The 19,897-nt window shown below is 53.1% G+C and overlaps 2 protein-coding genes across 3 annotated transcripts in view; one reads left to right on the forward strand and one right to left on the reverse strand.

Annotated features, from left to right (window-relative positions):
• The window catches only part of HNRNPH1 (heterogeneous nuclear ribonucleoprotein H1), a 264,799-nt gene that overhangs the window by 211,726 nt on the left and 33,176 nt on the right, over positions 1 to 19,897 (reverse strand). The window lies entirely within an intron of this gene.
• Positions 6,498 to 19,883, forward strand: SQSTM1 (sequestosome 1). Its single transcript, XM_067032238.1, has 8 exons — positions 6,498 to 7,124; positions 9,213 to 9,308; positions 10,589 to 10,818; positions 10,914 to 11,055; positions 11,853 to 11,930; positions 17,343 to 17,557; positions 17,826 to 18,021; positions 19,036 to 19,883. The coding sequence occupies exons 1-8, from the start codon at positions 6,920 to 6,922 to the stop codon at positions 19,191 to 19,193; spliced, it is 1,320 nt and encodes a 439-aa protein (XP_066888339.1). The 5' UTR covers positions 6,498 to 6,919; the 3' UTR covers positions 19,194 to 19,883.

Raw genomic sequence — 19,897 nt, forward strand, 5'->3', positions numbered from 1 at the left:
CTCCCCAAAGGAAAATTTCCATCTAGAAAAGGGATGGAAATTGAGAAGGGTGAGGGTGAGATAGGCTGGGACTTGGGAACTGGGACCCTTTACAGCAGTGCTTGCACCTGGACAAATATCTTCTCCAGCAACAAAATATAAACTATAAGGGACTAAAAGAAACTGCATGCTTACACAATTGGGGCAAATTATGAACAATAAGATACAAAAAGGCCAAAACCCAACTGCCACTTCTGAGGTGCCTGGAGCAAAAACCTCATGATCTCTGCACACAGCACCGCCAAGGAAATGGGCAGACACCTAAGCCACTCCTCCAGAGTGACGCACCAATCTGCCCCTACTGTCACCCCATTTAAGGAACCAGTTTGCACACACCCCCCTCATGCCCTGAGAGAGGGAGCAAGAGAAACTGTTACTTGTTTTCGCTCCCTTCTGCTGCAGCAGGAGTCCCAATAAAGCCTTGCCTGAATTTCTGGCCTGGCCTCTTAACAATTTCTATTGATGAAAGAGTCCATAAGCCCAGGTGTTAACAAGGGGACTAGGGAATGCAAAATCCAGGGGTGCGGAGGGGCTTTAGCTCCCTTCTCTCTCCAGAAGTCTTGTCTAAGGGAACCTCAGCTCCTCTAGAACTGCAGTCTGAGGGTGGAAGAGTGTGGGTCCCTGGGGGTGAGGGGGCTGTGCCCTTCTCAGTAGCTGTGACCCATGCCCTGCGGACTTCTCCCCACCTGACATGCTTTTAACCAGGTCGCAGTGGCTGCCATCCTGCCAACTTTAGCATGGCCCCGAGAAGCTCAGGCTCTGTGGGCTCTCCAGTCCTCTACTCTTCCGTCCGCTCAGGGCCTGCCAGACAGTAACTACTGGGCGCCAGGCAGAGCGGCCGCTGAGGACCCTGCCTCAGCCGCCAGGGCCAGGGCACGTCCTCCCCTTGCCCGGTCGCTTCCACGAAGCCCGGGCACACCCTCTTGCCACCACGACAGGGCGACTGGAACAATGCAGCCCCGCACCGCGGCCTCCGCAGAGCCCGTGCTCGTGGCCCCTTCTTTTCGCGGGCAGGTCTGGTGGCTCCTGCGCGACGCGGCCGTCACGGGAAGGGGGCACCCGGGATACGGTTTTACAAGAGGTCCGAGGGGGACCGCGCCGCCGCCGCTCCAGAGAGGGTTACACGATAAGGAATACGCGCTACGTCCAACACTCACACGAACCCCATGCACCCCGCAAACGCTACCTGAGCTCCCTCAAATGCCAGGCGCGGGCACCCAGGCTGAGCAAAGGGGGTGCCCAGAGCCCGCGCCAGCAGCAGAGGGCGCGCAGGGCCGTGGCGAGAGCCAGCCGCAGCCATGAGGCCGAGCGGCCAAGAGAGAAGAGCGTGCTCGGGGCGTGTAGGGCCGGGGGCTGTGGCGACTGTTTAAGTACCCCTCCCAGAGAAGCACTGGCGGGTGCCGGAGCCTGGCCGTAAGGGCCATGCGCCAGGACTTTGGAGCACGAGAGAACGCCAGATAACTTTTCCATAAAGTTTTCGACGGAGAGAGGAGGGAAAGGGCCCTGTGCCTGACCGGCAGCGGCCGCCCGTTCCACGTGACCCTAAACTCCCAACCCGGTCGGGAAAGCGGCTCCCCCTCCCGGGCACCCTCTCACTGCTGGGCCTGGGTGTGGCGCTCCTGGGAGACTGCTACACTGACCTCTGCTGCCCCGAGCCCAGCTGGAAGCCTCCGCACTTTCTCCCGCGCCTCCTCCTCCCACTGTGCCTTGAGCTGTTGTCCACCTGTCCTAAAGGACCAGGCACCTCCGCGGCTCTCCGGCCTGGACCCGCCGGGGGCACCAGTTCCCGGCAGGGGTCGCCGCGCGGTTTCCTAACAGCTCCTCTTCCCCACACCTCACGGCTCCTCCCTTGATTTTTCCAGAACCTTGCGCAGTCAAGCTGGTCCTCTGCTTTGGGGTCCCGGGCCCTGTGCGCCCAGGAGGAGGTCTCCACCGACGACCGGAGAGGCCGGCGAGGGCCGGGGCTTTCGGATCCCAGTCGTGACCCTCGTCCGAGCCCCACTACACCCCCACACCCCAGGCAGGTTCTACTTTACTTCGTTAAGTGTCTTAGGGGACCTGCGACCCGGCGGCCTGGCCAGACCACTTCTGACCAGCGGATCTGACGCATAGAGCGAGGTGTGCGCTCCCTATCGTGCGGGAAAACCGAAGGCCCTGCCGGCTTTTCAGTCAGGCAAGGACCCCGCCCGGCGCCGGGAGCCCAAGGACACATGTTGGAGGGGAAGGCGCTGGCTGGCGGACGCTGCCGGGGTCGGATCAGCCTTCCCCCAGGCGGCCCGCGGCCAGCCTCTAGGGACCGCACCTTGGCCCGAGCCCCGGCCGCTTCCGCTCCGGGCCGCAGGTTCCTTTCAGGCAGGCGCGCAGGGCAGGGGTCTCAACGGGAGAGGTCCCTGGCGCCGTCCGTCTGATCTCATGATTCTTTTCTTTTATTTTTTTAAGATGTTGGGGGTAAGAGTTCTATTTATTTATTTATTTATTTTTGCCGTGTTGGGTCTTCGTTTCTGTGCGAGGGCTTTCTCTAGTTGTGGCAAGCAGGGGCCACTCTTCATCGAGGTGCGCGGGCCTCTCACTATCGCGGCCTCTCTTGTTGCGGAGCACAGGCTCAGTAGTTGTGGCCCATGGGCCCAGTTGCTCCGCGGCATGTGGGATCCTCCCAGACCAGGGCTCGAACCCGTGTCCCCTGCATTAGCAGGCCTGCTCTCAACCACTGCGCCACCAGGGAAGCCTTCACGTTTGTTTTGATCTTGGGCGTCGGGCTTTCGGATACGTAGTTACAAACGTGGCCTGGCATTGGGCCTCCCTCGGCCTCCCTTTCCCGGTTCAGCTTAGGTGAAAGCCGTCTCCACGGTCCTGTGCGCACAGCATGGTAACGTCCAACTCAGCCCGCGCCCCCTCGATGACCCCCGCAGGGCCTGTCGTGCCCCTCCTCCCCCTTCTAGTGTGAGCAGCTCAGCCCAGAAAGGCTGCTCATGCCCTCCAGCAGCCATGCAGGAGGGCCCTGGGGCTCCCAGGTAGCCCACAATTTGGCATTACCTAACTCTCCATGTCTCTTCCGTAGCTTTATTTCCCCAGGACCACTGACTCTTTGAGCTCCTTTTCTTTCAGAAGCCCCCCCTCTCACCCCCATGGTCCTTCTGGGCTGGGCTGTGGGCTTTTGCAGGAAGGGCTAAAGTGAGGTGATGTCCGGTGCCTGGGGATTTTCCTGAGGGGGTGCTCAGGGAAGGCCCCACTGAGAAGGTGGCATTTAGGGTGGGAGGTTGCCACTGGAAGCAGTGACTGGAGGCACTGGGGAAAGCAGTCCAGGCAAGGGGAGGAGCCAGGAAAAAGTCACCAGGTGGAATGATTTGACTAGCTAGGAACCAACGAGAGGGTGTGTGCCTTCCTCCTTAGGGAGAGGAAGAGAATAGCAGACAGGTCCTAGGGCAGTGTGTCCTGAAGGCACCCTACCCATGACACTGTTCCCCCATGGAGAAACAAACTCAAACCTTGGGCCTGGGGTTGGGGTGGGGAGAGGCTTGATCCCCTGTGATCTTCAATCTAAATGGTGGCCCAGAGCAGCTCAGCCTGTGACCTGTGGTGGCCTTGTCTCTGGCTGCCCCACCACCTACCTCTAGGCTTGGCTCCACACCCCAAAGAAAATAAACTAAAGGGAACTTCAGGAAACCATTGTCACGGGATGGGACTGAGACAGGCTGGGACCTGTGACCCTTTGCTGCAGTGCCTGCACCTGGACAAACTTCTTCTCCACCTGGACAAATTCTTCAGCAACGAAACACAAAGAAACTATAAGGGACTAAAAATAACTGCTCACATATGCATTTGGGGCAAATTATGGACAACAAGATACAAAAAGACCAAAAAAACCCAACTGCCACTTCTGAAGAGCTGGGAGCAAAAACAGAGTGTTGGCAGCAAAAGCAGGGTACTGCACATGGCCCCTACACTCACCACCACCAGAAGGGTGGGCACACCACCTAAGCCACCCCTCTGGCCTGGCCCCTGGACACGCCCCTACCCTCACTCCCTATAAGAAACAAGCTCACCGTCGTCGTGGTACCCCCCCCCCCACAACCCAGAGAGAGAGAGAGTGAGTAAGGGAACCTGTCGTGTGTTTTTGCTCCCTGCTGCTGCAGCAGGGGCCCCAAAGGCTTGCCTGAATTTCTTGTCTGGCCTCTAGTCAATTTCTGTTGATTGGGGAAGGCCCAGAACCCTGGTGGGTATCAGGATTATTTTTGGAAGGGAGAACTGAGGGGGTGGTTACAACACACCAGAGAGCAATAAAACCAGAGGGCTTTCCAGGCACCCCTGCTCCTCTCATCTTCTAGAACCTTTTGACTCAAGGTCTCTTCTGTGCTCCCCACTCTTTCACCTCAATCTTGGTGTAGTCTCCTGCCTGACAACCCCCCTCCCAGCTGACAACCCCCAAAGGCAATCAAACAACAACTAACACACCTAGGGGGCATCACCAGGGAACTGGTGACTCAGACTGTCTCACTCCAGTTCCATTTCAAAGGTGAGGAAACTGAGAGGCTGGTCATTTGCCCAACAGTGGCAGGGCTGGTGGATAGTGGGTCTCCTGATTCAGGCACCAAGCTTTCCCATTGGCGGAGTGTGCATGCTATGTCCTGGAGGGTAGGGAGGGGTGTCAGTGGGCAGGTAGCTCCCTGCAGCTCTGGGAGGGTAAGGAAATCAGATGTGGGAAGGAGGCTTTGGATCATAGGGACAGGGTCTGGTGGCCAGCTCCCTGCCACCCTGGCCTCTACTTGCTCTTTTGGCCCCTGCGTCCTGAAGAGACCCATGCAACAGCTCCGCACCTTGGCTGCCTGGCTGCCTGATGTCATTGAGATGGGTGGCAGCAAGGGGGCCGGGGATCCCCTGGTTATGACAGCTGGTCATGGGACACTGACTCACTGCTGGCCAGGCCACCTGACCACAAGCTCAGGCGGAGAGGGCCCTGCCAGGGAGTTCCCCAGCTGCAGCCTTGTTTACCTCTAGCAAGCCTTGGGGGAGGGTAGGAGGAGGGCAGGGCTCAGCAGTGGGGCCTGCTGGGAAGGCCAGAACCTGGGCTCTCCAGGGGCAGGGGTCTCCCTGCTTCCCAGTGCCCCATTTCCTTCCAACCCCTTTCTCCCTGAGCTTTCCATCCCTCCCTGCAAACCCACCACTGTCCCAAACCGAGCCAAAAGGCAAGAAAACAAATGTGTTCCTCGGGGCGGCCTCTATCTCAGCTGCCTGTTTAGACAGAGGCTGTGCCTGGAGTCCTTCCTGAAACCTGAGGTTCTCTAGAGCCACAGGGCTTTCCTTGTGCACCCCCTCATGCTCTCAGATGGGGATGATGAAGTTCTGGGGTCAGGAAGCTGGGCTCTTGGCCTGGCCTGCCCAGGGCTGAGTGGCTCCCAAGCTGCTGAGTCACACGGGGGCACCTGTGTACCACTGCAGCCTCCACCCAATGGAGGCTGTTCCCTCTTTGTCCCCTGACCCTGTCTATAGGGCAGAAGGCAGATAGGGTCACTTTCCCAGGCTTACAGCAGGGATGCAGAGAGAAGCCTGAGAGGGGACTGTCTTCTCTACAGGGCTGCTCTGGAGCTCTCTGCGAAGGACAAGCCACACCTGTGGACAGGTCCCTGCTGTGCTTCCACAACCAAGTCCCCCTTGTACCTGACTAACCAAATCCAACCTACTTTCCTGTGGTCTCCAGGTTTCCCATCCCTTGAAGTTTTACCTGCTTCCACAAACCCTACCATGGAAAAGCATGAATTTGACTCAGTAGGTTTGACTTTCTACTCACAGAACCATATCTGGGAGGATTCATAGGGTGACATAACCTTCCTGCCTACCTTCTTCTAAGACACCCACCCCCAACAACCGCCTTCTCCCAGGCCATTTGAATGGGTCACTTTTGTCACATAAAGCCAGAGATGTATGTCCAGTGCAAGAGAGAGGTGGGCAACAGAGGCCCAAAGCCTCTGTTTCTTGGTCCCTAGCTGGGGGCTGTTGAGCTAAGTACTGGGCTGCCCATGAGGCCAACAGACCTGAGACCCCTCAGGCCCTTGGGCACCACCAGCTGACTAATGGGTGTCTAGGCACCAATGGGGAGTCTCTTGGGCTGCAGTGAACACTTGGTGACCACTGAGGCTCCAGGAAGCCTTAGCAGGCCCTCCAGTCAGGTGGGGATGGGAAGATCCTGTGCTCTTCTGGCACCTCTCAACCCTACCCCCTATCAAACTGGGAGCTCCTCTGGTGCTCAGGCTTCAGTTGGGGGTCTGTCCCTCAACTCAGTAAGGGACAGTCATGGAGGATGCTGGGGATGGCAGAGTGGGCTGCCACCTGAAAAGCTGATGGCTTCCAATGGGGTCGGCTGCCAAGAGTGGCAAGGTCAGGACAGCACCTCGGGAGCCAATTTGTTCTAGCTGGCGGTGCCCTCTGAGCGCCTAGGAACTTCCTGGCTTCCGGCCTCTGTTGTCCACCTCCCTCCTGCACTGGCCATCTCCGGGCGGCCTGGGTTCTGCTCTGCTGAGTCACGGCCAGGACCAGACCTGCAAGGGATCTGGGGCAGGACCCTGGCCGGTCCCTTTCCCTAGGTGCAGAGGCGGGCGCCAGACCGAGATGTCGGACTGCGGGGCCGGCCTCTTGAGGTCCCTGATGTATTAGGGGCAATGAGGGAAGGGGACGGCAATGAGGGGGCCCAGCGGCGAGGAGGCTGTAGTGTCTGGGGCTCCCGCAGGGTGGCTCGCGCGCGACGACCTGGCGGCAAGGGCTGGACCGGGCGCTCTCAGACCCCGCCCCCAGGAAGTGGGGGGGCGGGGCTCCCAGCGTGCCCTACAAAAGCCTCACGCCTGAGCGGCTACCTAACGTCTCCGATCCTGCTTCCCAACTCGCGGTGATGGCGTCGCTCACCGTGAAGGCCTACCTTCTGGGCAAGGAGGACGCAGCCCGCGAGATCCGCCGCTTCAGCTTCTGTTTTAGCCCGGAGCCCGAAGCGGAAGCTGAGTCCACACCTGGCCCTAGGCCCTGCGAGCGGCTGCTGAGCCGGGTGGCCGCCCTGTTCCCCGTATTACGGCCCGGCGGCTTCCAGGCTCACTACCGCGGTGAGTGGGCCGGGCGCCCTAAAGCAGCGGCGCGGGGTCGTGACGCAGTCCTGCCCTGCCGGTGGGGTGGCTGCCCCTTCTTTCTCGTCGGGCCTGGTGGCGTCTGCGGGTGTTTGCTCTGGCTGCTCGCTGGGTGGACGGCGGCCCGCGAGGGTCCCTAGTTCGGTTTCGGGTGCCATCCTGGTGACGAAGAGTGGTGACTACAGCCGGCCCTTGTAGGGTCAGGCGCTCCCAGGCTCTCCGGGCGGATCTCAGGCCTGGCGGCGTAAGAGACCTCCTCCCCCACCCCCACCCCCACCCCCACCCCCACCCCCGCCCGCCATGATGTTGCAGATTTTGGCGAAGGCGCACTGGGGCGTCGTCAGCGGCTCGCGAGCAGGCACAGGGTGGTCAGAGGGGCACTCAGGTTACACTGACATCTTGCTGCTGCCGAGTCTGGGCCTGCTAGTGCCAGGTGGGGGTTGTGATAATAACTCGGAAGAGCCTGGGCCGGCTGGGGAGGAGGACTCAGCTGTGCAGCCTGGCCCGCGAGTTCCGGGCCGGCGGCTGGGAGGGGAGATTGGGGACAGACCACAGAACGCCCAAGACCAGGCGGAGTCCAGACGTTGTCCCATTGGCAGTGGATAGAGGGACCAGATGAAAACGTGCTTGAGAAGTGTTCGTGTAGGGACAGAGCCCAGGAGCCAGCTCAGTTTCTAGCTGCGCTGTTAAGACTGGTGGCTGCTGGGGGTGGGGTTGTGGGAGGTGGTTGTGATTGGGACGGAGGCGGGCCTGCCGGTAGGTGGGCCCGTGCTAGGACTTTCCTCAGGACTGCTGCCATCTTGCCAGGGGCCCAAATTTTAAAATTTATTTATTTTCAGGGTAGATCGTTATTTATTTATTTTTAAAATTTTTATTGGAGTGTAGTTGCTTTACAATGTTGTGTTAGTTTCTGCTGTACAGCAAAGTAAACCAGTCGTACATATATATATATATATATATATATATATATTCTCTCTTTTTTGGATTTCTTCCACCTTTTTTAAAAATAATAGTTTTATTGAGCTACAGTTCACCAACCATAGAATTCATCCATTTAAAGTGTACAGTTTTTAGAATATTTACAGATTTGTGCAGCTGTTATCACAGTCATCTTGGAACCTTTCCATCACCTTACAAAGAAACTCTGCCCTTCAGCTATTCTCCCATCCCCATCATCCCATACCCCCAGCCGCAAACTACCATTAATCTACTTTGTCTATGGATTTTCCTATTCTGCACATTTCATGTAAAAATATGTAGTCTGTTGTAACTGGCTTTTTTTACTTAGCATAATGTTTTCAAGGTTCACCTGTGTTGTAGTATGTATCAGTATTTCATTCCTTTTTGGGGCTGGGAAAGGTTCAATTTTATGGACACAGCACATTTTGTTGAGCTGTGCATTAGTTGATGGACATTTGGGTTGTTTCCACCTTTTGACACAGCCCCTGTTTTCATGGTAGATGTTGCATCTGGTGACCCATGGACCTGAACCAGCCTGCAGATGTATGGTGTGGTTTGTCTTGCATGGTGATGCTTTAAACCATTTGAGCCAACATCTAAAAACTGGAGACTGCATATAAATACATAATTTTAGCTTTGTTGGTGTTGGGGGAGGAAGCAGGCAGATGTATTCTACTTTACTCTCCTAAGCCACAAGAGGTCCAAGGCCTTAGGAGGGGCTGGACCCCTGAGGAGCAGGTCACAGATGGGGATCTCCCACAGTTGATGGGGGGCTGGGTCTGGTTGGATGTGGATGGAGACAGCACCTTTCTGACGGGGCAGCTGGCGCAGAGGCAGAGTGGCAGGGGGCCAGGTGCTACCATTGCTGCGCCTGCACACACCTACTCTTCCTCTCGTGTGCGCCCAGGGCCCAGGTTGGAGTACTTACTCTCCAGGCAGTGGCAGAGTGAATGGGCAGTTTGGCCTCAGCCCTGCTTTCCCCTGGCTCAGACAAGTGGACTTCAGTTTATAGCCCTGCAAGTGCCCCATTGGCGTCAGCCCTTTTCAGCAGCTTGTGTCCAACTGAGAAGCCCTGGGTGCTCACTTGCTGTCTTTTAAACAATCTAGATGAGGACGGGGACTTGGTTGCCTTTTCCAGTGATGAGGAATTGAAGATGGCGATGTCATATGTGAAGGATGACATCTTCCGTATTTACATTAAAGGTAAGGGGCAGCCTGAAGCCAGGTGTTCCCTGCTGAGTGCAACTGGCTTGAGGTTATGGAGACGTTCCCCTAAAGAAGGGGTGAGGAGACTGAAGGCTGTTTAAGACGGCCATAGTCATCGCTGTGCTTGACCTGAAAAAGGAGTACATGCCCACCACGGGGGGTGAGGTCGGAGGGTCTCTGGGTTCACTTTTTTTTTTTGCGGTACGCGGGCCTCTCGCTGTTGTGGCCTTTCCCGTTGCGGAGCACAGGTTCTGGATGCACAGGCTTAGCGGCCATGGTTCATGGGCCTAGCTGCTCTGAGGCATGTGGGATCCTCCTGGACTGGGGCACGAACCCATGTCCCTTGCATCGGCAGGCGGACTCTCAACCAATGCGCCACCAGGGAAGCCCTCTGGGTTCACTTAAAAAAAAATTAATAAATTTTAAAAATAAATTTAATAAATGTATTTATTTTTCATTTTGGCTGCATTGGGTCTTCGTTGCTGTGCGCAGGCTTTCTCTAGTTGCAGTGACGGGGGCTACTCTTCGTTGCGGTGTGGTGGCTTCTCTTGTTGCAGAGCACTGGCTCTAGACATGTGGGCTTCAGTAGTTGTGGCTCGCGGGCTCTAGAGCGCAGGCTCAGTAGTTGTGGTGCACAGGCTTAGTTGCTCTGTGGCATGTGGGATCTTCCTGGACCAGGGCTTGAACCCGTGTCCCCTGCATTGGCAAGCGGATTCTTAACCACTGCGCCACCAGGAAAGTCCCTGGGTTCACTCTTGATTGTGCCCACGAGCTGAGGGTTTATTTTAGTGCAGGGCAAGGCCAAAGCCATGCAGACACAACTCTGTTGCTTTGCTCTTGCCTGGGCCACTTGTCCCCAGGTCACAGGCACAGGGACTGTGAACCTCCTAGCAGGCTGTGAGGTTGCGTTGTTGTTGTCACTTGAGTAAGTGAATTCGTGTGGATTCGGTGTCTGTATGATGGCATGAGGGACCTGCTGAGTGCGATGGCCCCATAGTGGTGAGAAGCAGGAGTGTTCTGTGGCTCACAAAGAGTGTCATGGCTTTCAGGGCTTCCCTGGTGACGCAGTGGTTGAGAGTCCACCTGTCGATGCAGGGGATGCGGGTTCGTGCCCCGGTCCGGGAGGATCCCATGTGCCGCAGAACGGCTGGGCCCGTGAGCCATGGCCGCTGAGCCTGCTCGTCCGGAGCCTATGCTCCGCAACGGTGAGGGGCCCGCTTACTGGAAAAAAAAAAAAAAAAAAAAAAAAGTGTCATGGCTTTCTGCCCTGCCTGCAGAGAAGAAGGAGTGCCGGCGGGACCACCGACCCCTGTGTGCTCAGGAGGTGCCCCGAAACATGGTGCACCCCAATGTTATCTGTGATGGTTGCAACGGGCCAGTGGTGGGGACCCGCTACAAGTGCAGCGTCTGCCCTGACTACGACCTATGCTCTGTCTGTGAGGGGAAGGGCATGCACAGGGAGCACAGCAAGCTTGCCTTCCCCAGCCCCTTCGGGCACCCTTCTGAGGTGAGTGGGGCCTCCCTGTGGGCTCGGGGTGGGTGCAGGGTGGCAGGAGCCCCCTGACTTGGCACCACCCTGCCCCTCTGTCTACCCCTCCCCAGGGCTTCTCTCATAGCCGCTGGCTCCGGAAGCTGAAACACGGGCACTTTGGGTGGCCTGGCTGGGAGATGGGCCCACCGGGGAACTGGAGCCCACGTCCTCCTCGAGCAGGGGATGCCTACCCTGGCCCCGCTGCAGAATCAGGTGAGGCTTGTGTCTGCTGGACTCTGAAGGGCGAGATGTGAGGGCTGGCAGAGCTGGAGGGCCTTCCCTGTGTCCTGAAATCCTATGTGCCTATGGCTGGGCTGGGCACTTCATGGCCATTCCTGGCATTTAATCCTCACAAAACCCAGCAAAGTGTGGAGCATTATCTCCATTGTACAGGTGGGAAAACTGAGGTGTCTAAGTGCCTGCCAAGGCCACTAATGCACCTGCCCTTGCCCACCTCCTCATGCTGACCTCTGAGGTGGTCCTCACGTACAGACGGGAGGCCCCCTCCAGCACCTGCATCTCCGCAGTGTACTCCCTTCTCTTTTATGCTAGCTATCAGGAAAGTCAGAGCCAAATTTGCACGAGTCTTTTAAAACACAGTCCCCAGGTTAAAAACTTACATATAGCTTGCATTCTGAACTTTTGGATTCTGATTTTATTAATCCTATTGTGTCCTTTGATTCACTTCATCTTTAGGGACAAAGATGGGGATGTTTGATTCGAGTAAATAATATTTTATACTGTATGTACTGAGCCCCCTGCGGAGTACCTAGGCACCAGGAACACAGATGAAGGGGGAGCAGAAGGGGAAGTGGTTTGAAGGACGAAGGGGCCCAGGAGGTGGCCTAGAGAGGGAGGGAGAGAGGGAAGCACTGGAGTGTAGGCTGCTGGGACCAAGGCTCCGGGGGAGGGCTCCTGGGATGAAGGTGACAGGACTGCGACAGGTATCAATCATTGAGAGACATGCTTTGAATTAAGTGTATCTTTGTTTTTGTTTTTCAAAATCAAAGCTGGTCCATCGGAGGATCCCAGTGTGAATTTCCTCAAGAATGTAGGGGAGAGTGTGGCAGCTGCCCTCAGCCCTCTGGGTAAGTGGTTGCCTTGTCCGTCCTTTGATATCAGCAGAGCATTTTGGTAACCAGTGTGTAGGTGGCTGTTTTGTGGCTTTCACTTGGGATACTGCAGAGGAGCGGCAGCTGATGTGTCCTTGAGACCAGTAAGGATTTGTTGCCACATATCAAACTTTGCCAAGTGCTGCACCACAGGCCACTTGAAGTTGCATTCCCTGACAGATTCTTGAGCTTTCCACATGGAGTGTGGAATCAGCCAACGTTTGGTTGGGGTAATCCCACTAGGGAGGGTGACCAGGCTCAGTTGCAGGGCTGGCCTGTCATCTTCTGCCTGTTTGTCCTTTGGAAGAAGACCAGTCTGTATTTCTCCTAATGTGAGTCTTGGGGTTTCTTTTTTTTTTTTTTTTTTTTTTTTTTGCGGTATGCGGGCCTCTCACTGTTGTGGCCTCTCCCTTTGCGGAGCACAGGCTCCGGACGCGCAGGCCTAGCGGCCATGGCTCACGGGCTTAGTTGCTCCGCGGCATGTGGGATCTTCCCGGACCAGGGCACGAACCCGTGTCTCCTGCATCGGCAGGCGGATTCTCAACCACTGCGCCACCAGGGAAGCCCCTTGGGGTTTCTTGAAGGACTTGGGTGAGTAGTTAGTTGAGATGCCATATTGCTTTTCCTCCCTTTTTGCAACTCCCAACCTTTTGTGGTGCTTCGTGAGTGCTGGGCTTGTGCCGGTGCCAGAGAGAAAGGAGTAATGGAGGAAGGTTCTCTGTGTGCCGCCAGGTTCCCAGCGCGCGGGCCCAGGGTAGGTGTCTGGGTGGATGAGCCTCCATAGTGTGCCTGGCCTGAGGCCAAAAGCTCCAAGAATTTAGAAAGCACTTGCTCTGTTTTGGCAGCAAGAATCAGCTAATGAAGGTGATTATGATGAATCCACGATCTTGGACTAGAATAGAGCTCATCTTTGTGACTGCAGTGGCAGAAAGTGCCTACCTGGTCTGTCCAGAAGTTGTGTTGTCCATGTCTGAAAGAATGCTGTAGGAGGGTGCCCAACCCCACCCACCATCCACCCTGTGGCTCACAGAGCATGACTGCCATTGCTTCCAAACTGAGACCATTTCTGTTCACACTCATTGAAGTAGCTTTGAAACAGCAGTGACATCTCGGTATTGCTGCTGCATGAAATAGCTAAATTCACACATGGTTTCTGTGCTGGAGTTAAAGGTTCTTGAGAGAGTGAGGAAAAAGAAGTGCTACATTTGGGCTTCCCTGGTGGCACAGTGGTTGAGAATCCGCCTGCCAATGCAGGGGACACGGGTTCGTGCCCCGGTCCGGGAAGATCCCACATGCCGTGCAGCGGCTGGGCCCGTGAGCCATGGCCACTGAGCCTGCGCTCCGCAACGGGAGAGGCCACAACAGTGAGAGGCCCAAAAAGAATTGCTACATTTAATGCTTTCTAAGGAGGGTAACAGTGGAGTAGTGATGAAATAATTGGGAGATAGGTTATCCCTAAACCCTGCCACTCGTTTAAGACATAGTGAAAGACATAGTAGAATTTTAAGGAATTCCAACTAATGGGTTGCTACTTACGGGCCATGGGAAGTTTTTCTCTGGAAGATAGTAAATGGACAGTGGTTCTGGCTGAGCATCAGAATCACCAACAAAGGGTTGGGGTTTTTTTTTGATTTTTTGGGTATATAATTTGGTGTATGGAAACTGTTAAGACTAATTATTCTGAAGAACAAAGTTTTTCACTAAAAGAATGAACGAGACGACCTGGGAAGTCACAATACCAAGTCTAGGTTCAGGCAGGGGACTTTAAAAGACTGCAGAGTCCCAGGTCCCTTGATTCGGTAAGTGGGTCTTGGGTAGGGCCTGGGGTCTGTGTTCTGAAGGCTTCCCAGCAGACTCTGCGTCACGCTTGCTCTCCATCCTGAGACCCATCTGAGCTTGTGAAGTGTTTCAGAACTTGACCTGGATTCCCCACTCAGGACACAAGGGCTCAGAGGTCTTTTGAGATAAGGATTAAGGCCTTTTTAGATCTTTCGAAGTGGATGGAGTTGGTTTCTACTAACTAGGGAGGAGCCTGGAACCTTACAAAACAAGAAAAGTTTCAGTAAAATACGCTTTTGAGTAATTTCCATTGACAAGAGCCATTCGAGGAATGGGCTAAACTCTGTTGTTGGAGTTACAGGTATTTTCCTTTCTTATGAGGAACTAACAGGATGACTTACTCTGCTAACTGCCTACAAGGGGCCATTTGTTCCCAGAGCATGGGCCCAGAGGGGATGTAACCACTAACACCTCCCAGAGGGCAATGTGTGCAGAGAGTCGGTGGCTTTAAAGTGCAAACCTGAGGCCTTATTTTGGTAGGTACCGTGAGAGCCAGCTGAGCAACACCGTGAGGTGCAGGGTGGAGGTCGCTTTCACCGACACCTAGGATGTAAAATAGCAGGGCCCTTCCTCGTCATGGGGTCTTCCATAAATGCCCCCACACAGAGGCTTTGGGGACAGCATGGCAGAGACTGGTACAGTCTTGTGAAGTCTCAGATTATCATTAAGTTGGAGAAACCCTAGTTCAAAAATCTCAATGATCCATTTACAGAAGCGTCACATCATTCACCCATTTAGAAAAGTGAGAAAGTATATGGGTATTCATTGTACTGTTCTTCCAGCTTTTCTGACTGCTTGAACCTTTTCCTAATGAAAAGCTGTGGGGGAAATGGAAGAAGAACAATTTAAATTTTGCAGATGGGACACCAGTAGCTAAACCTGCTTTCATCTCTGCTTGCTCCTCAAACTCCACTAAAATAATAGTGAAGGGATTAAACAAAAAAATATAAAGCATCATGGATAAAGAACAAGAGAAAAAAGTAATAGAGGACAAGATAAAATGAAGTTATCAAACTTTGGAAGATGGGAAGTGGATAGAGGACGGTAACCAACAGAGTGGAGGCATCAGAAACCTATGCGCCTGCATAGGGATGCCACTGAGAAGCAAGACCGGCTGTGCAGGGACCAGAGAAGGCCAGGGAACAAGGGGAGGGGTTGAAGATGCCTGTTAAGGATTATGTAGAGACTTCGAAGTCCCAGTCAACCAGATGCTGGTCCTTGCCAACCCTTGCAGGAGATCTGGTGTTTAATTTAATTGCTGGAGCACTTGACCCAGGGAAGCTTCAGAGGTGGGGACACTAGGGACACAGGGCAGGGTGAGGCACCAGCCTGAAACTGGGCATCATGAATGAGAGTGAGTGCAGCAGGAGCTGGGGAGTCCCTGCTCAGGAGAGGCTGAATGCACCAGAGGAGCATCTGAGAGCTCTGCCATCTAGGATCCCAGTACCTGGCTGGGCACCCTGCAGTTGGAAGATAATGATGGCCCTGGCCCCATGGAGAGTGCTTCCCATCATCTTTTCCTTAGTGCCTCATTTGGATCAGACAGCTATGGATCACCAACACTTTGGGGAAAACCTCCATGCACGGGAAAGAAGGAACTTGAGGAAGGACTTAATAGGGAAGAGAATGTTAACATCCTCAGTGAGATACAAAAAAGTATTTGTATCCATGAAAAACAGGATACCATAAAAATCATAACATAAAGGAACAGAATAGAATGTTCTTGGAAATTTTTTTAAAAATAGAAAAAAGACAACTTCAAAAGAAGTCTCAGATTTTAAGATCATCTCAAGGAAATATTCTAGAAGCAAAACAAATAGAGGCAGAAGGAGAGAAAAGATGGGATAATTTGAGGATTAATCCTGGAGGTCCAATATAGGATGAAGGAATTCCAGAAAGAGAACAGTGAACTGTAGGGAGGAAATGAACAAAGAATACAAGACAGTCTCTTAGCACTAAGGACATTAACCTCTGGATTGAAAGGGACCCCAGATGCCTTGGACAATGACTAAAAAAAGACCCCACACCAAAGGTTATTGTCAAGTGTCAGAACCCTCGGGATAAAGAGAGACTCTGCAAACTCTCCAGGTTGCTATATAAAAGCTTGGGAATTCAAGGAGCACAGCAAGAGCTGAAAGACGAGTGACTTCAAAAGGCTCATCTAAAATGGTTTTTCAACCTTGAATTCTATACCCAACTAAAATGATCGTGTGGGAGCAGAACAAAGTTGTCAGGAATGCAAGGGTCTTAATCATCTTACCTGGGCTTGAACTCCCTCTCTCTGGCCAAAATGAAGAAATAAGCCCAGAAGGAAGAAAGAGGTGCTTGAAAATGGTACCCAACACATGAAAGAGTGATGAGGAGTTGCCAGGATGGAAGGAAAGGTGTAGCTGTGCCTCTGGCCCCAAGAGCTGCCTGTCCAGGCTGGAGCTGGAAGCTCCATGCCCGCCAGGGGTGGTCTCCAGGGAAAAAAACAGAACGGATGCTGTATCTGATACACTACACTTAACCTGTGTTGTAGAAAACACTATAGAGAAACTGGGGGAGAATATGGGGAAAGTTAGCAGGACATCATTACTGCTACAGAAACAGAAAGACTCTACGAGTAAATGAGGCCAGTACTTGGCCCAGCAAAGAACAATATTTATGTAGTGGCACTAACGTAAACACTGAATGCTGTTTTTAGCAAAACTTGAGTTTTTGAAAGGATAGGGGAAGGGGTGGTAAAGTATTGATCTTCCAGAGGAAGAAATAAGCAGTAAACTTGAGCAGTCAAGAAAGAGAGCATTTGTGGGTTGAAAGCTGTCTCTGGGGAGTGGGCCAGGCTGTGTGTGGGGGGCGGGCAGGGAATCTTCTATAGAAGACTATAGTCTTTTTTTTTTTAAATTTTATTTTAGTGTAGTTGATTTACAATGTTGTGTTAATTTCTGCTGTACAGCAAAGTGACTCAGTAATACATATATATATTCTTCTTCATATTCTTTTCCGTTATGGTTTATCACAGGATATTGAATATGGTTCCATGTGTTATACAGTAGGACCTTGTTGTTCATCCATTCTATAGCCTTTTAAAATTGTTTAACTCTAAGCTATGGGCATGCCCTTTGAGAAATTAAAAATAATTAAAAACATAGCCCCAGTGATTGTCCCCTCCCTTCCCCTCAGTGAGCATGTGCCCCAGAGTGTGAGAGACTGGAGGTAGACACGCCAGCCAGTGCTTGCAGCCTCATGGGCCTTGCACAGAGCTTGCACGGGCTGTCTGCCCACCTAAACAAAATTCGCGTGTTCAGTGTGCATGTTTTTCACATCACTAGGCCCCTGCACGCAAGTGCGATGCTTTATGTGGTCCTCACCACTGTGGCACAGGTGGTACTGGCCACACATGGTATTTGGCTCTCACCCTGTTCCAAGGGCCTGGCCCTGCCTGCTGTGCAGCCGCTGTCCTACATTGTTAGGGGAAAACAAGGTCTGTTTATGGACTTTCTGGCTCTGAAGCTCACCTGGGATGCTAGCTATTAATCAAGTTTTTGTTTTCTCCTTGGCTTCCAGGCATTGAAGTCGATATTGACGTGGAACATGGAGGAAAGAGAAGCCGCCTGACACCCACCTCCCCAGGTAGCTCCAGCCCAGAGGAGAAGTGTAGCTCTCAGACAAGCAGCTGCTGCTCCAACCCCAGCAAGCCGGACGGGGATGTGGAGGGCATGGCACGGTCTCTGGTGGAGCAAGTGAACAAGATTGCCCTGGAGTCAGGCGGTCAGCCTGAGGCAAGCACCCTCCCATGCCATCCCCAGGTTGTGGCCGCCCAGAGCTTCTCCCAGCACCCCAAGCACAGCCCTTCCCTGGCACTCACACAGCCAGAGGGACCCATTTCTGTTGCAGAGTGTCGGTGGCATTTAAGTTGTTCTGTGAACCCTCTGCTAGAACTTTGTAAAGCAGAAGCCTCTTGCCAGTCCTCCATGCCCTGACTCTCCCAGGCTGTGGTCAGTTGGCCTGTTGTCCTTGTCCTTGTGCTCATGGGGGGTTTTGTTCCAGGAACAGATGGAGTCTGATAACTGTTCAGGAGGAGATGATGACTGGACTCATTTGTCTTCAAAAGAGGTGGACCCGTCTACAGGTGAACTCCAGTCTTTACAGATGCCTGAATCTGAAGGGCCGAGCTCTCTGAACCCTTCCCAGGAAGGACCCACAGGGCTGAAGGAAGCTGCATTGTACCCACATCTGCCACCAGGCAAGAGATTTCAAGTATTTTGTATTTCTATCTTTTCTGTTCAGAGCATCCTATCACTTGCTTTTAGCAACACAGAAAGACATGTTCTGTACTGCATGGCTTGTCTGTTGACGTAAGAGAAAATTGGGAGTTGGTTTTGTCCTCTGTGTCTATGCTGAGCCTTAGTAAGCTCAGCTTTCTAAAACTTAACATCCAGACCCAGAATTACGAAGGCAGATGTGATGTGGTGGTGGCGCTGGCTTTGGCACTGCCATGCGCTACTAAAAGTGGACTCGGGGTCCATCTTCACTGTTTCCTCATGGAAAGTGCTGACCTTGGAGCAGGGGTCCTAGCCAAGGCTCCGGTAGGAGCCAGGCAGGAAGCCACCGTGTAAAGTAGGTGGTGTGGAAGCAGTAGGGTCGGGTGGAGAGTTGTGCCAGCCTGGAGAACTCACACTGAATAAAAGAGGCCATTCACACCCTGCTCTGGTTCATCACTGTCACACGGCAATGACTTTTAAAGCAATATTCAAGTGGAAACCCATTCTATGGGCCAGATTTAGCCCCTGGGCTACCAGTATTTATCTTCTCTGCCTTAAAAGCAGGGAGTGGCAAACTATGCCCTATGGACCAAGAATGATTTTTTCATTTTTATAATGGTTGGAAAAAAATCAAGATGGGAAAATTAGATGAAATTCAAATTTTATGTTCATAAATGTAAGTTTTACTGGAACATAGCCATGATTATTTGTTCACATTTTGTTTGGCTGCTTTTATGCTTGTAACAGCAGAGTTGAGTAGTTGTGACAGGGATGAATAGCCTGCAAAGCAGCTTAAAATATTTATTCTCTGACCTTTTATAGAAAAAGGTTGCCAGTTCCTGCCTTGGAGGGTCCCTGTGAGGGTTAAGACCTTGTAAAAGGGCCAGGCCCTGCAGGCCCTGGGTAGTTGCTGGCTGGACAGGATGCTGCCACGTACAGGTCACATTTGGGGCCCAGTGACTCTTCCTCATGGCTGTCATTACTCTCTCTGGCAGAAGCTGACCCCCGGCTGATTGAGTCCCTCTCCCAGATGCTATCCATGGGGTTCTCTGATGAAGGCGGCTGGCTCACCAGGCTCCTACAGACCAAGGATTATGACATCGGGGCTGCCCTAGACACCATCCAGTATTCAAAACACCCACCGCCATTGTGACAATGTCTGCTCACCCATTCTGTGTCCCCTTTCTTCTCTCATAGTTGTGGTCAGCTAGTATAGAACCCCAGTGCCTCTGTAAGGGCCAGTTTCTCTGCATTCTTCTTCCAGAATCTGGGGGGTGGGGACGCACAAAGCCATTTCGGGCAGTAGAACAAGTGACACGAGGGGGTAGTTCCAACCAGCTTCCTGGCTCCTTGCAGCCGGGGGTGCCCCCCTGGGGCAGAGCGAGAAACTCCTTGCTGGGAAGGATGCGGAGGCCACGCCATCATATTCCCGCTTTCTCCCTGCAGGATTACACCAGCAGTCCAGAATAGATCTTGCCTAATGGTCTTCTGCTTTTTTGCTTTTTTAAAAATGACTGTAGTACACTGATATGTAATTGATTTTCTGCTAGAAATCTGATATACTCTGAATTTGGCTGGAGTATAGCCAACATTCTGTTGGGGCGAAGGAGGCTGTCCTGTAGTGATTACTAGAGGGTAGGACAGCTCAGGACTTTGGCTAAACATCTGGGAATAAAGAAGGGCTGACAGGGGAACTGATGTTCACTGAGTACTGCCTGTTTCACAACTACTGTAATTCTCTCATTTCCCAATGTGTCAACTGCTTTTAAAGTTAAGAAAATCGCTTTGTAGCCATTCTGTTATATTTGTAAACAATCTTAATTAAATGGTATAAGCACTTTAATCAGAGGTGGTGCA

Source organism: Kogia breviceps, chromosome 4, assembly GCF_026419965.1.
Source record: "Kogia breviceps isolate mKogBre1 chromosome 4, mKogBre1 haplotype 1, whole genome shotgun sequence".
NCBI classification, from domain to species: Eukaryota; Metazoa; Chordata; class Mammalia; order Artiodactyla; family Physeteridae; genus Kogia; species Kogia breviceps.

Coding starts and splice junctions, on each gene's coding strand:
- SQSTM1 (XM_067032238.1), top strand. CDS start 6,920: ATGGCGTCGCTCACCGTGAAGGCCTACCTTCTGGGCAAGGAGGACGCA. Junction 9,309..10,588: donor CTTCCGTATTTACATTAAAG/GTAAGGGGCAGC, acceptor CCCTGCCTGCAG/AGAAGAAGGAGTGCCGGCGG. Junction 17,558..17,825: donor AGTCAGGCGGTCAGCCTGAG/GCAAGCACCCTC, acceptor GTTTTGTTCCAG/GAACAGATGGAGTCTGATAA.